The sequence below is a fragment of the Myiozetetes cayanensis genome, unplaced genomic scaffold (genome assembly GCF_022539395.1).
Source record: "Myiozetetes cayanensis isolate MyiCay16 unplaced genomic scaffold, myiCay2020 scf15, whole genome shotgun sequence".
Classification (NCBI taxonomy): Eukaryota; Metazoa; Chordata; class Aves; order Passeriformes; family Tyrannidae; genus Myiozetetes; species Myiozetetes cayanensis.
Genome location: NW_026087159.1, coordinates 16,491,439 through 16,506,938, shown reverse-complemented (window position 1 = coordinate 16,506,938; position 15,500 = coordinate 16,491,439). Strand labels below are relative to the sequence as shown.

At 43.1% G+C, this 15,500-nt stretch overlaps 1 protein-coding gene across 1 annotated transcript in view; it reads left to right on the top strand.

Moving 5' to 3' along the window:
* The first annotated feature begins 488 nt into the window (after window positions 1-488).
* MSN (moesin) overlaps window positions 489-15,500 on the top strand; it is a 44,213-nt gene continuing 29,201 nt past the window's right edge. The window contains exon 1 of the mRNA XM_050310421.1: window positions 489-632. Within this exon, the coding sequence (XP_050166378.1) occupies window positions 621-632 (12 nt within the window). The 5' untranslated portion in view covers window positions 489-620. The remainder of the gene's footprint in view (window positions 633-15,500) is intronic.

The window sequence follows — 15,500 nt, the reverse complement described above, 5'->3', positions numbered from 1 at the left end:
TTGGAGAAGCCTTGAAGACCAGAGGTGGTTTGCTTGCCGTGCTTCAGGGAGCCACAGTCCCTTGGGCTTTTGAAGCACCTGGAGCTGGAAGTGTGTTTTTTATTCAAAGGGACAGCTGTGAAAACCTCTACAGAAAAGGTGCTGACCTGCTGCACCAAGGGCCGAGGAACCCGGGCTTAGCAGCGCCCATGCTGCATCTGCAGGAGGCACAGAAGGGTCTGTCACAGGTCAGCGCTGCAGTCTTGTCTTGAACAATGCAATCGCCAATAAAACAGCATTATTTTCTTAAATAGTGCTTTTAACAAGGAGCAGAAGGCCCAGTGACACTGATCCGCGCATAAACCTCAGCAGTCGGGGCTCTCTCGACACTTGCTGAGGGGCGCTGGAAGCCCTCGGCTCTTGCCCCGGTGGGCTCCGCCGCAGCCCCTGCGGCCGCGCCCCTCCCGGGCCGCCTGACGGGGGCCGGCCGGGGCGAGGGCGCCCGGGGCGGGGCCGGGCGGGGCCTGGTCAGGCGGGCGGGGGAGAGGCGCGGCGCGAAGTCCCGTTAGAAGCAACGCGGAGCCCGTGCGGATCCCCACCGGCGCAGGAGGAGTGACCGCCGTGTTCAGCCCGCCGGGAAGATGCCAAAAACGGTGGGTGTTGCGGGCGCGGGGCAGCGCGGAGGCCCCGCTTTGGGGGCCCGGACGGGCGCGGCCCAGGAGCTCCTCCCGCCTGGGTTCGGCTGAGTCCCGGGCGGTGGCGGCCGCCCCGGAGGAAGCAGCGAGGGACAGGAGGGAGTCCTGGGTAGCGGAGCCCCTCTCTTGCCCCTCCATCTTGTGCTCCCCTCGCCGGCCGCTCCCCGCCCGGGGCTCGGGCCGGGGTCCCGCGTGGGCCGCGGGCTCTGGGCGCGGCGGGGCCGCCCCCTCCACCCCAAAATGTCCGTCGGAGCGCGGCGGGGCCGCCGCCCGCCCGCGTGTGCTCCCCGGCCTGGAGGGCGGCGGGGCGAAGCTTCCGAGAGCCCGAAGGGAGCTGGAGAGAGCTATGGCCGCCTCGTGTGCTCCGCGAAGAGGAGAAGTTGGGGTTTTTACAACTTGTAATTAGTCAGTTTGAGTTGCCAGGGAGCCTTGTCCCAGCTTGACTCGAGGTATTGCTTGGCTGGAGGGATTTTGGTACTTCATAAAGTCCGGTCAAGTCCGTACTTGACTCTCCTCGCAGCAGGAGTTTGGTGACTAATGAGGAGCATGGGGTTTTTCCATTTAGTTTCTCCTGGTGGGAGTAAAAATTGGTCCCAGCCCTTCATTGATAGAACAGGAAGGAGTAGGCTGGAAGTATCTGGATGTTTCCTCACTGGAGTGATCTGAAATGGCCTCAGAACATCAAATGTTTAAGCTAAGAATCTGTGGTTTATATAAAGGAGAGAAAAAAAGATTCTAAACAAAACCCCACCCCTATGCAAATAGTAGTTGAAATGGAATCCACCCTGATTTTCTTTCCTTTTTTTAAATAGTTTAATTTTATTACTTTAAAATTGATATTAAATGCCTGTTTGACTGACTTCACTTTTCCCGACGTCTTAAATGCTCTCTCTCTGAGACAATAGCTGGATGATGATGATGGTTATTTAAACATCAACATCTTAAAGGATATCAAACTCAAGCTACTTCAAGGTTAAGACAGTATTTTCTGAAACGTTAGGAAGGCCTTTCTTTAAACATCAGCAGTCATTAGTGAAGATTTACTGACTAAAATACAGGCAACAAGTTCAGTAAGATTAACAGAAGCAGCCCAGGTTAGGGGACTTCTGTGTAAAATGCAGTTGAGACCTTTTAGCCAGAGAGTTTACAGTAGTGATGAGTGACTTCTTTCAGAGTGAATCGGCCAAGAAGTCCTGAACGAGTTGCTGAGAGGCTCAGGAGATGGAGTTCCCAGCGCCAGGCTGACTGTGAACTCTGGCTGGGAGGTACTCACTGCAGCCTCTGCTTCTGCAGACACACCCAAGGCCGGGTTCACTTTCTCGGTCTGCTGCTTTCTGGTTTTGACAGAGCACTTCTGCTTTCAGAGCTTTTAAAAACTGGAGCAGATAGAGAAATGCAAGTGCTTTGCTGTAATGCTGTGTATTGCACGCCACAGATTCCTCAGAAAGTGGCTCCAGTGTCTCTGCCTGTTGAACTGCAGGCCTCCTGCTATGTCTGCCTTCGTTTCCTGCCCCATCTGCCCCGGTTGCAGACTCAACTGAAATAATCTTCAAACATAATTTTTTGATCTATGATTTACAGGAACAGGATATGCTGGCATAACTGTAATTTCTTCATGTGAAATAAACATGACTACTAGTGTGCTAGCTTAAGATTTGTTAATAGCTGCTTAATTAACAAAACAGTAAATGCAAATGACTTTCTCAATCAAGGAAAAAAATGAAGGTCAAATGTGGATGAACCTGGGTAGTTAGATATAGTTATACGTAGGCTTCATCACAAAAATAAATCCATTGTGAAGAAGACAGATGGAGGAAATGTTCCAGGGAACAGTTCTGGCTGGGCAGGAAAAACATTTGTGTCTGAATTGCTTGGTAGCTCTTATCATTCATCTCACCAGGCTTACAGGAACATGCTGCTGCATGGCTTGAGCAGCAAAAGCTGTTGAGTTCTGAGTCCCTGCTTCTTTTCAAGCTAAGCTAAATGTTAACACATCTAGCTAGAGATTTCCATTTCATTAAGAGAGGTTTGCTATGGGTGGCACTATGCTGTGTAGCACTATTAATAAGAATCCAAGATTAACTCTGGTAACCCTTGAACTCGTGCACATGATTTGCTGTTGTGATTTGTAATGTCTGCACGACAAGGGGGTTTTGGTTGCTGGAGGCCTGTGTAGAAAGTCCGTCATGGATCAATCTGCTGATCCTGCTATGCTCTTAACAGGAAAGCTTCTCTCTTTTGTCTAGAGGGATCTTATAGTTAAGCAGCCAACTCTGGTCTAAATTTTTGTGTTCTGAAAAGTTTGCAAGGTGTGAACAGTTAAAGAAGGGACCAAAGAGGACGTATAATTATCCCCCCATGCTTTATATTGCAAAAGGTAGAACTAGCTGAATGCTAGAACATATCTTTCAAGCTGTTTTCAAGCTCTGAAAAGTCTCTGCCCCAGTTGGGAGCAGTCTGTTTATTTGCCATGAGTAGGCTCTGATCTTGCCCTGACTGGTGCTCTGGTCTTGCAGAGTCAATTCAGGTTAGTCAGTGCTGGAAGTAATACTGTTCCAAATCCTGATAGAAGTGAATCAACTGTCGTGTTGGTGGCTAGTCTAAGCCCCATAGTTAATCCCTTGAACTTTAGTATTACAAAAAGCATATTAGCTGTCAAAGTGGGAGGGAAAGTGACTTTTTTTTTTTTTTTTTTGGTACCAGTCACGCCTATTTAATGATACTTTATTTTTAGCTATTAGAAAAAGCAGGATTCATTGACTGTTTTGCCTGTGCACATACTTACTTTGTGGCTATATGAATGGATAGGCCACCGAACTTGAAACGTGAGCATCCATCACATGTGGGGTGTGCATTCAACTGTCCTGTCACTAGGACTTGAGCGGTTCTGCTTTAGGTAATGTAGTCTTTACTCATTGTAGAGAAATGGTTTTAATCAAAACTAATCTTGTGAATACAGGAAGCTTCAAACTGAGGTAGGATGAAGTTTGGACTGTTGCCTTTTCCCTTAATGCTTTCTAAAACTCAGTGTAGCAATAGTTATTAGGGACTCTATAATTTGAATTGATGGTCTTAGTTGGACTCTAAAAGTCTCTGAAGCTCAACCCCCTTTGTTCTTTAGAACTGCAAAGTTCTGGTTAGAAGAAAGGTAACAGAAATTGAGGTAGATATCAAAAGAACCCTCTGAATAATTTCTTGTGTGTAGCTACTTGCTACCAAATGCTGCAGTAAGATGATAACTGTGAGCAGAGTGCTACACTTGTTTGGGTGATCTTTTTTCCTTGTGGAATTTACCAGAGGTCTTGAAGGCAAAGGGTGAATAGTGATGAAAACTGTGACTTTAACGGATGGGCACTTCTCTCTCGGGTCCCTGGGTTTGGATTTTGTTGTATTACGAAGGAGCTCTAGAAGCATTCTAGATCCCTTCTGCCTTATCTCAGGATTGACCCTTCAGTGTTATGTTGCCTCCTCTCCCTCACTCAGTATAATTTGAGAAGTTCAGCAACACTGATCAAAGTTAGACAGGCTTTGGTTTGACATGTGTACTAGCTTGTTAGGCACTCAATCCACTGTATGCTTCTTCTAACACTTATCAGATATATGACTTAATGTAAAGAGGTGTATGAGTGCTCCCAAAATATACTTATACAGAAGTCTGTGTTTCCCCTGCTGGTGAATGTCAGATGCCTTTGTACTTCAGAAGCAATAATAGCTAAAAGATGGTGAGTGTACAGTGTAACCAGGTAAACTACTGAACTGGTATGCAATGAATTGTCTGTAGCTTTATACCAAACACAGACTTTTTTCAAAACAGGAAAGACCTTTACGACCTAGTTTGTAGTATCCATCAACTTGGTTCCTAAATTCTGCAAGAATAGTAAGATTTTGCCTCATGTCACATGAAACAATTAAACCTGACAGTGAGCAAAGCTACTGTTTAGTACTTTTAAGCCTTCTATGTTAAACAGGGATTTTAAAGTATACCATTGATGATAAACTAGCCTTCACTTTATTTTTACATACTGGTAAAATCTTCCTTTCCTGTCTCATGGCAAGCCCTGCACCTGACTGGCAATGTTGTGCAAAAAACATCAGTTATAGTGGCTTTACACTGTAGTGAACAAGAACTGCTCCATGTGCCTGATCTGAATTGATAGTCGTGATCCAGTTCATAAAACTTGAACATGGCAGTGTTAGGTCTAAGAGTGCTTATCATACCAGAGTCCTTGAAGATTAAACATGTTAGTTGACTATTTAATTTTTGACTTCTTTCTTGGTCTGTTGTCGGAGACGGTTGAACAAGAAGCTGGTTGGTGAGGTACACCCAATAAACAGGACCCAAAGAGAGCTTTAGGTCTGCTGCTTCTGTTGTAAGAATGGTATGGGGAACAAAGTGCCTCCTATCAGGGGTTCATCATCACTTGCTTCTAGCAAATATCCTGTCACCATAACGTTTACAGGCAGTACCTCTTTTGAAGTGGTTTCAGCCCTTTCCTTGGGAGATTCTACCTTGTCTGATTAATCACCCCTGAAGGTTAATTACAATTCGTGCTTTTTTCATGGGGATGGTTCATAAGATGTCTTAATATGGACTTTTTTTTTTTTCGACAGGAAATGGCATCACTGCCTCTAGAGGAAACTTGTTTCAGTTGTTTTATGTATAATGTCCAGTCAGAAATGAAATCCTGCTGCAAAGAGCTCACTGACTCCCTAGGTAGCTGCTTGAAAGACAGCTGATGAACTGAAACTGAGGGATTCCAATATCTTCTGTTTGTGATACTTGGTGTGTGGTGGGGGGGGAGAGGGGAGGGGGATGGACGACCCTCTGGCTGCTGGCTTGGGCATGTCCTTGCTGATCAGTGGCCAGTCCCCAGAGACGCCCCTCTGGAAGAGGTAGCTCTGGCTCTGCTCCAGGGTATGAAGGAAGCTGACTAAAAGCTTCCTCTAGCTACGTCATCTCCTGGACTCTTTCCTGGCTCCGTGCAGCTCAAACAACCTTATTTGGCTGGCTTCTTTTTTTTTTTTTTCTTTCTTCCCCCCTTTCTGTGCAGCAGGAGGGCCTCCCTGAATTTGCACAATAAAGCTGTTATCTGTGCTTAATCACTGTTATAAGGAGTACAACGGGGTCTGCTTGAAAAGAGTTCCAAGATCTCAGCTCCTCAGATCCCTGTTGTTCCCCATCCCTGTGTCCTGTTTGTCTGCTAAATGGTTGTATGAAAAATCAGCTCCAGTGAGGAGTCTTTGCTGCTGCAGACCCACTGTTGGAAAAGTAGAAATCTCTCTCTGCCCAGGAATAATCCAGGGCAATTTACTGATGTAAACTAAGAGCAACAGTAAGTGGCTAGTTAATTTCTTGCTTTTCCTTAGGGGTCTTTGGGAACAGCAGGAATTTGCATAGTACAGCCAATAATACTGCATCAAAAGAGTTTGCTTTTATCCCACATGAAACTTCCGAAGTAGGCTGAAGTCTCTAGGTTGATGGAACATTACTGTTTTTGTCACATCTCTTTGTAACATTCTTTTATGGTTGTTTCTAGGTGGAGCATTCAAGTGTTTTGGAAGTTGTGGGCATAAAACCCACCTTTCTTACTCCAGTGGCTAATACTGACTCTTGCAGTAATGTTTAAAGCAAATATCTGGCATGGAGGTAGGAAGAGATGGTCACTGGCAGGCTTGGTTGTTACAGGGTCAACTGCAACTGTTGGGAGGTTTAAAACCTGAAATTACAGAGGTTTGGACCTTATATTGACGAGACGCAATTGTCTGCAGCAGCTGTGGCTATCAGTAGGTAAGTGATCTAGTGCTACTTCCTTCCTGTGCAGCTATGAAAGGATATCTTCACTTCTATGAATGTGTGATGTACTGGGGCAGTCAAAAACTCCTCGCCGTTGTAGAGCAGCTTGTTGAACTTGTGTTAAATGAGGAGAAAACTCTGAAAATGTTTTTAAAGACATGACTCCCGCAAAATGCTTTTTCCTAGTTTTCTAACATCTCTGAAGTTGTAGAAGTTGTTCTGAGAAACCTGTACAAAAATACAAACTACGGATGAAGGAATGACAATCAGTTCTTATCCCATTGCCAGGCTAAGGAATAGGAGTGCTTGCCCATGCTTCATCTCTCTCCCTTTGACCATTCTGGTTGAATAGCTACAGAGAAGGGCACAGGGGTGCCCCTAAAGGAGTAATGAATAAAAAAACCTCCAAATCTGATCTGCTCTGTAGAGGAACATGCAATTAGTCAAGACTGAGAAGATACACTTGGGGGGAAGAGACAGACTCCTTTCTCTGCCAGCTGTGATTCTGTGTAGAGAAAAATGAAATCTCAGAAGAGTTCAGAATAACTGATGCAGTGAATCTGACTGCCATGGTGTTCAGGGTCCAGACTGAGCTGTACTCTCTTGCAGATTCCTAGTTCTGTTGGTCAACTTGTTTGTTTCTTAGAGGAAGGCTACTCAGGAGACAGGACTTCACTGTCCTGGAATGTGAATACTGTAAAAACTTTCTTGTTGTACTTGTTGTGTTTTTTGGTTTTGGTTGGGTTTTTATTTTTGGTGTGGGAATTTTAAATTGATGTCAGAGAATCTTGCATGCAGCATATTGGAGAACTGTTATTCTGCCCTTGCGTTCCTCCCTATGTTCTTGAGGTAGAATCATAAAATCACTTAGGTTGGAAAAGACCTTTGAGTCCAACTGTAAACTGTTGACTTTATGCAGCCATGAACCATTTTTGTCTGTCTGTATATCACTGATTTGTACTCCTGCTTTGTAAGTCCTTGTCAGAGTCTATTTTCTTTCTGGATTGGGAGACCTCATTATGGTGGGGAAGTGACAAAGTACAGGAAAAACCTGCTGTGGCAATCTGATCCATCACTTAGTCACAGCATTTAATGAATGTGCTTTTACTTAACATATGTTAATAAAGCATGGTCTGGGCTAAATTCTTGCTGTATATTTTAAAATGTATTAAACTTGAGTCTCTGATATTTATTAATTCTGTGCTTAGTTACAGTGTAAAAACTGAGCTGCCAGAGAAATAAGTAGCATGAAGGGTCAGGGTGCTTGACATCACATCTTTGATCCTTCAGAGATGTGCCTTTTTGTTTATAATATCTCTATGAATATAAATATGGCATAGATTTTTTTTTTCTTTCACTATTCCAGAGTGGCATGCTCAGAGGGTGAAATAATTTATTTCATCAATACACTCAATGTCTTTTCAGGTGGTTTGCTGGATGGACAAGAGGGTTCTGGTCATGTGGTTTTTCTCTCTTAAAATCCAGAACTTGATATCTTCCTAACAGTTATAATCCACAGGACTTGCAGAATGGCAGCAAATGGTTCTGAAGGCACACTGTAAGAAGGCAGTTCCACTGCTGACAAATTCAAGCAATATCAGGTTGCCCAGTAAAACAGTGGTGATATAAAACCCACACGATACTTTGTGGTCCAGTACGTCCTCTTACATAAAACAATGCTATTAGTCCTCTTAGTATGACAGCTCTCTGGCAACCTGGGAGTTCCAGTTAGAAGACATAGAGAAGGAGAGGTTTGTACATATGTATTAAAAGTAAGGGTTTACCTACAAATCATTAAGCAGACATTTTAATGAATGTTTGAGCTGTTCATATGCAAGTTAGCAAGAGGAATATGGCATAGTAATCTTTGTATGAACGTTTATAGAAATACTTTCTTCATGCATGCAAGAGATGGCTCTTGGAAAAGTTGACCAGTAGTGTATCTGTGAAGGAAAACTGATAAGAACTGGTGCTCCAGGAATTCTTGCTAACACTATAAAAATGTGATGCGGACCATTGGTCAAGAAAGGGTTAGTAAATAAAAATATTACATGAAAGAGTAATAATAAATATGCTTAATATTTCTTTCAGTTGTGTGGAGATGTTCTAAATTTAACTTAAACGAGAAAAAAACTTTCACTCTCATCCTTCTCTTCCCCCTATTTTAGAAAAGAATATTCATCGTCCAATATTAGAGACATGGATGTAGTTTCAGATATGCTTACTTTCTTGGTGAGTTTCTTCTTCCTTTTAAGAAATAGATAGGTCCATCCATCATAGCCTCTACTTAGAATAGAATTGTTCAGTTGGAAGGGGCGTACAGTGATCATCTTGTCCAGCTGCCTGACCACTTCAGAGTTGACAAAAAGCTGAATCACATTGAGGGCACTATCCAAATGCCTCTTAAGCTGTCAGGCTTGAGACATGGACACCCTCTCCAGGAAGCCTGTCCCAGGGTTTGACCACCCTCTTGGTAAAGAAATGCTACCTCATGTCCTTTCTAAATGTCCCCTGATGCAGCTTTGAAATATTCCCATGCATCCTGTCCCTGGATCCAAGGGAGAAAGATCAGCACTTCTGTCTCCATGTCCCATCCTCAGGAAGCTGCAGAGAGCAGTGAGGTTACCCCTCAGCCTTCTTTTCTTCAAACTAGAGAAACTCTGAGGACCAGAGTCCTCAGCTGCTCCTCAAAGGGCTTGCCTTCCCACCCTTATCCAGCCTGACAGCTGTCCTCTGGACATGTTCAGGCACCTTAACATCATGGTGGATCCAGCACTGCACAAAGTATTCCAGGTTAGATTGCACCAGTGCTGAATACAGTGGGACAGTGCCCTTTTTTGACTGGCTGTGCTTGCTGTTTTTGATGTTCCCTATTTGCCCTCGTCTTCAAGGGCATATTGCTGGCTCCTCTTGAGCTTTCTGCTGACCAGTGCTCCTATATCCCTTTTTGCAGGGCTGCTCTTCAGCCATTCCTCTCCCAGTTTGGACATGTACTTGCTGTTACTCAGCTCCAGGTGCAGAATTTGGCATTTGTTCTTTTTCAGTTTCGTGGCATTGATCTATCTAGACCCCTCTGCTAGGCCTCATGTCCCTTGAGAGAGTCAACAGCACTCCCAGTTCCATGTTGTCAGTACATTTGCTAATGGTGCATTCAACTCCTGCATCTAGATCCATAAAAATACTCAACAGCACTGACCCTGTTATGGAGCCCTGAGGGACACCACTGGTGACTGATTGCTAGCCATTCCCTACAACCCTTTGAGCCTGCTGCCACTGGTTCTTCGTCCAGCACACCTTGAACCTCCTCATCTTGCAATTGGACAACTTGTCCAGAAGGATGCTGTGAGGGACAGATCAAAAGCTTTATTAAAATACAAAAAAGCTACATCCACCACCTTTCCTTCATCCATTCAGTGGGTGACCTTATTGTAGAAGGATATCAAATCAGGACTTTCCTTTCATGAGCCCATGTTGACTGTGCCTGATTGCATTGTCCTTTAAAGAAAGGTCTTTCAGTAGTGCCCAGTTACTTGGTTAATCTACTTGGTATCTAACCACTAAAACAGACCTTCAAGAATCAAGAAAGCAAAATTGCCTGGAAAACTGGATGGGTTGAAAGAAACGTGCTTGTATTATAGCTGAGACAATAGAATACTCAGTGTCTAAGCAGTAACAACATGCAAAATTGTGACATGTTTGTTTTAGTGTATGTAGTTTGTATGTGTTTTGTTTTTAAAACCACCAGAGTTGTCCTTTAAGGATGGCACTAGATTATATTACTCATTATATTCATATGTTCCTCTAAGTTTTGACAGCATTCATTGATGGAGACACTGTACAGTGTGCATAAGAAGAGTGTTCCTTTTTTTATTTATTGTTTGTAACTACTAAATGTTACATTCAAATGTTGAGAAATGTCTGTGCTCTGTGAGATGAGATTGAAAGCTTAACCATCAATAACTATTATGCCAACATCTAGTAATTTCATTTGACCCTACATGTATCAGTATATTAAGGAAACTTAAAACTACTTTTGAAAAAGTGACTGAATAACTTCACTTGTTTTATTGGATAGATAATGAAAACTTGAGCTGAGATGTATTGAATCCAGTGTCTGGCTGTATTCAGTGTTCTGTGGCTACAGTTATCCTCAGGGGAAAAATGAAGATCTGAGCTTACCTCAAGCTGAGAAACCTAGATTTTTCTATTTCTGAGAATGTGCTGTGTGAGTGAGCAACTGCATTTTTCCTACAGTATCTGTATTTTTTTTACCGAGGGGGACTCAGTATGTGAACTTGTTTGCCTTGGTGAAATATAGAAAGCAGAGACCAGTAAAATGGTTATGTTCTAGCCATATCCACAGTCTCCTAGAGAACCAGAAGCTGCTGTGTGAAGTGTTAGACATGACTGCTTGTTTTGTGAGCTGTCTCAAAAACTCTGAAGGTTATTAGTAATTTGAATAATGGGGTCAGAAAAGGCTAGTGTTATTTAAAGTATCAGAAATCTCCAAGTCCATGGTTGGGACTGTGGAAAGCTTGGAGAATGTTCTTATTCAACACCACGGAATGCTTTATCACTAAACCAGGAAAATATTTGGATAAGCAATGTGTCTTAGTCCTTCAGCCTGCAGCTCTGTTGTGCTTTGTTACAGAAGCTGGACTGTAACTTACTCTTTCCTGGAACACTGATGTGACATGCTTTCCTTGTTGCTATAATGTTAGTCCTTTGCTCCAAAATGCAATCAAGGAGCCCCTGTTACCTGAAGTTGGTATTTTAAAAAGCCAAGTGTTGAGATAATATTTTTTGTTTTGCTTAAAATACTAAACTGACTCTGAAACTGATGGTATTCTGACCCCACCATGACAAACTGTGAAGCAGCAAGCTCCTGAACACTCAGAATTTTCTTACTCTTCTTTTAATGACTTGCTACTGTGAGTGTTTTGGGCTGTGTGAAGTCTATAGCCACCACTGTTTTCTGTGGTGTATACCTGGGGTGCTGAGTTCACAGCCATACATGTGGAAGCACGTTAAAACTCAAAAACCCCAAGTTAGATTTTTTTCTTTTATCTTGCTCTCTAGTTTGTTACTAACATCTCATGTTGAAGGGCAACTGCAAGCTGCAATACAATGTATTACGCTCAGCCTGAGTTCCCCTTTGCACATCCAGGAGTATAGGGTAGAGATCTTTTTTGACTGAGGATACATGTCAGCATCTTCAGCTGTAAGAATATATCTCTCTAGTCTTCTCTTGAATCTGTCAGAAGACAGCAAATAGAAGGACTAAGTAACTTCCAAATTGCAAAAAAATCACTCCCATCACCTGAAGATGAAGTGTCCCGAACAGTGCTTGCTTCAGCATCATACGGAGGAAATACAATGCTGTCTTAGTGTTTGTTCCCATAAATGTGAAATAATCAAGTAGAAATCTGACAGAAGGCTGCCTTGCTCCATTGCTGCTTCAAGTTCTGATAAATTTAATACTTAAGCTTTGCTTGCTCTGTAAGTTATTCACCTCAGTGCAAAGTCTCTTCTGCCACTAAGTATCTTAGTCAGAGGAGTTGACCTGCTACTTCTCCCATGGCTAAACTTTGCATATGTCTTTTATATTGCAAAAAAATGGAGTGTCTTTTTTTTTTCTCTATAGAACCTGTTGGACTGTGTGCTGCATTGCTCTGTCTTTTCAAGTTTTTCCTTGTCTCTACAAATTGCTATGTGCAAGTTACTTCGGACTCAGAAAAGTTTGGCATAGAGGACTTTCCTGTGAAATGCTTTTACGATATTTAATGGCAGCTTTGTTTTGGCAATGTTTGTCTGAATCCTTTCGGATAACTCCAGTCTTATAAACCAAGTGATTTGATTGGTCTACCATTCCCTTAGAGAAAGATGGGTTGTTAGATGCATTTTTGTGTGACTATCCTTTTCCACAACAAGCCTGAGCAAGAGTTGTTAGCAACTTTTCCTTCTCCCAGTGTTCTGGAAATGTGCCGTTAGTGGTGAGGTATCTGTGTGCAGGAATGTTGAAGGAGTCCCAGGCTTTGATCAAAGTTGAATTCATGCTTGCAAACCCTATCTTGCTGTACCTTAGCATGTGGAAAAAACTGAAAACATAACAAAAAGCAACCCTACACAGCAGGTCTGGGTAAGAGCTAAGCTCTCAAGTTGAATTGTGAATGCTCTTGGCAAAAGGTTGCTTTTCAGACTCCCTGCCTCTACTTAGTCTAGTGAGTTTGCTTTTGTAAGTTATATGTGCATTTATGTTGACTTAGCTGGATGCTGAGTACATCTTCTATTTCTCTTCCTACTACCCAGTTCTGTTTCTCAGTTTTGACCTGCAGCTTTAGGAAGACCACTAACAGTTTGGCTTATCTGCCTGTTTGGCTGCATAAAGATAGTCCCTAACATCTCTGTAGAGGAGGATAAAGGATCTAAACTGAAACTGCAAATCCCGTAAGGAATCGCTCTTGTCCACTTTATATCAAGTGTCAATTTCTGCCAAAATTATTCTGAATATTACGGGGTTGCTCCCCAACAACCTCTGTAGTCTTGTAGAATTATTTAAAAATTAAGCCTGGAGATAACCCTAGAAGTCATGTGGTCCAACCCCACACTCAGAGCAACGCCAATTTCTAAGTTAGGTAATTTTCTAAGTTAGATTGGATTGTTCAGGGTCATGATTTTGTCACGGTGGGACAATAGTTCTTAACAAAGATAACTTGGAAAGTACTGAAACTTAAGGGGTATTGTGAGGTGCCTGAAGGTTCTTCACTTCATCTTCTGGAGTGGTATGGAGAAAGTAAAAGAGCAAGTCGAGTATAATGATTAAAAATTATCTGAAGCAAACCCTTTTTGAAGGAGCTCTTATTATAAGCCCAGTTAGTTTTAAGTACAGCTATCTTACTTGTTGTTGTGTTTGCTGGTACAGTTGATCTATGGAGGACATCTGTTTATGTTCAGGTAGTATTCTAAAACACTTTCCCATGTGAAGCTAGAGTAGGCCAGAAGATGTTGTTAGGCTCTGGAAGTCCTGAGGCAGTATGTTACTAGTGCATTTGATAGTTGCTTCTTAGCTTATAGCACTGTTTCAGAATATGCAACCCTGTAGCAAACTGGGAATAGCTTGCAACTGTAGCAGTCTCTGGAACTCTAAGCCTTTTTTCTGTTTTTTAAAAATGTGACTCTGTGTCCCTGTAACAAACAGCAGAGACAGCTACAGCCTTTAAGTCCACCAGATGCAAACTGCATTCAGGTAGCTGTAACTTTTTGAAATAGACTTTGTGAGAACACCTTGAGACATTAAATAATAATGGGTCTGGAGGGGATAAAACAGGTATGCCTGGGAGTGAGGAATAAGAAGTGGTTCAAAGCTTGGTCCATCTTGTCCAGTTATATCCAAAAAACCATCTTGCCCTTCCCTGTTTCTGTAGCTAGTACCAGTGCCCTTGTGTAAATGTAGTCAATAGGACCAATGAAATGGTTCTGCTGGAGAAAATAATGGATGAGTTGTTCCCACCCTGGTTCGTTCTTTGTTTCTGCTTGTGGTATAATTGTGGAGTACGGACATGAGAAGTGATTGGGAGGGTGCAGGCTGTTTGTGTGGTGGGTACACACACTGCCTGGAGCCCCTGGTGGTCTAGTGGTAAGGGCGCGGCGCTGTCACCACCGAGACCCGGGGTTCGATTCCCGGGCAGATGGAGCTCGTTAGCCTTAAAGGCAAACCATCTACGTCCTGAGGACCTCGCTGCCACTGTCCAAGCTCGCTTGGCCCCGGCAGATGAACCTTAGGATTAAAGGGTGGGCTCAGTTCCGCGCACACTGTGTCTCACCTAAAAAATCCAATGCACAGGCTGGAAGGTGTAAAGACCTTCCCCAGATCTTCGCTCGCGAAGACTGGCCATTATTATTATTACACACACTGCCTGTGCTGGCACTGCTCCCCTGCAGTTCTATGCCCCTTCAGGAGCCTTTGGGGACATGGGGTGCTGTGTATCGTAGTGCTGTAGCTACTCTATCTATATTAAGAAAGCCCAAATACTTGAATTAGATGGAACTCAAAATAACAAAGGGTACTTCAGCAATCACCAGCTGGTGTTTTATAAACTATGGACAGTCCCAACAGAACTATTTAAAACCTAAAATAAGTTGGTGGTGAGGGAAGCAAGTGTGGGTGGGGAAACTGAATATTAAAAAGAAGTGGTGGAATAAAAAGAAAATAAATCCTGCATTTTAGGGAACTATGAGCTAAATAGATAGGAAAATGCAGCCAGCCTAAACGAGACCCTGTACTGAAAGGAAGTTGCAGGATTTGTCTAGCATGCTGGAAATGATAAAACTGAAAATCACAGGATGATGAAATAGCTTTACTTCACCCTTGACTGTGCCTGCAGTTAAATTTGGAGGGATGGCTCATAGTCTGGGCAGTCAGATCCCACAGTAAGACTGTGTTCAAGCTCCTAGAAGTCTGGCTATTGTTCAGACTTTCAGTGAGGGCTGTGAGCTGGCCAAGAGCTTGATATGCCACACCCAGGCCATGCTTGGGGTTTCTGGAACAGGCAGCTCTGTGTTCAGCTCTGTGTTCTTTACCAGAGCTAAACTGCTAGGAGTGTCTTGGTTGAAGGACAGAGAGAAGCATGTGAAATAAATAAGCATGCTCTGACTTTTTATCCAAACATGAGTCCTTTAGAAGGAAGAGCTTGATCACAGCAGTTATCATGCTTTCTTCCCTGTGGAAAGTGTCTTTAATGATAAGAAGAGTGTCAGAGCACAGCTATTTTATTTGCCCTCAATTTCAAGATACCTCTAAACCAGTTCTTAACTGCAACTGAATTTAAGACCTCTACATAGGGAGTGAGTATTTAGTCTGTTAGCTCGTGAATCTCAAGTATTTACTGTACATGTGATGTCTCTGCAGCTCACACTTGTCTTGTTAGCATCCTGTCTCAATAGCTCCTTGACTATTTGGAAATATGTCCTGGCTAACTGTCTTGACTGCTCCTCGAACTGGGTCTTTGCAACTGTTAAACAGTACTGGGAAA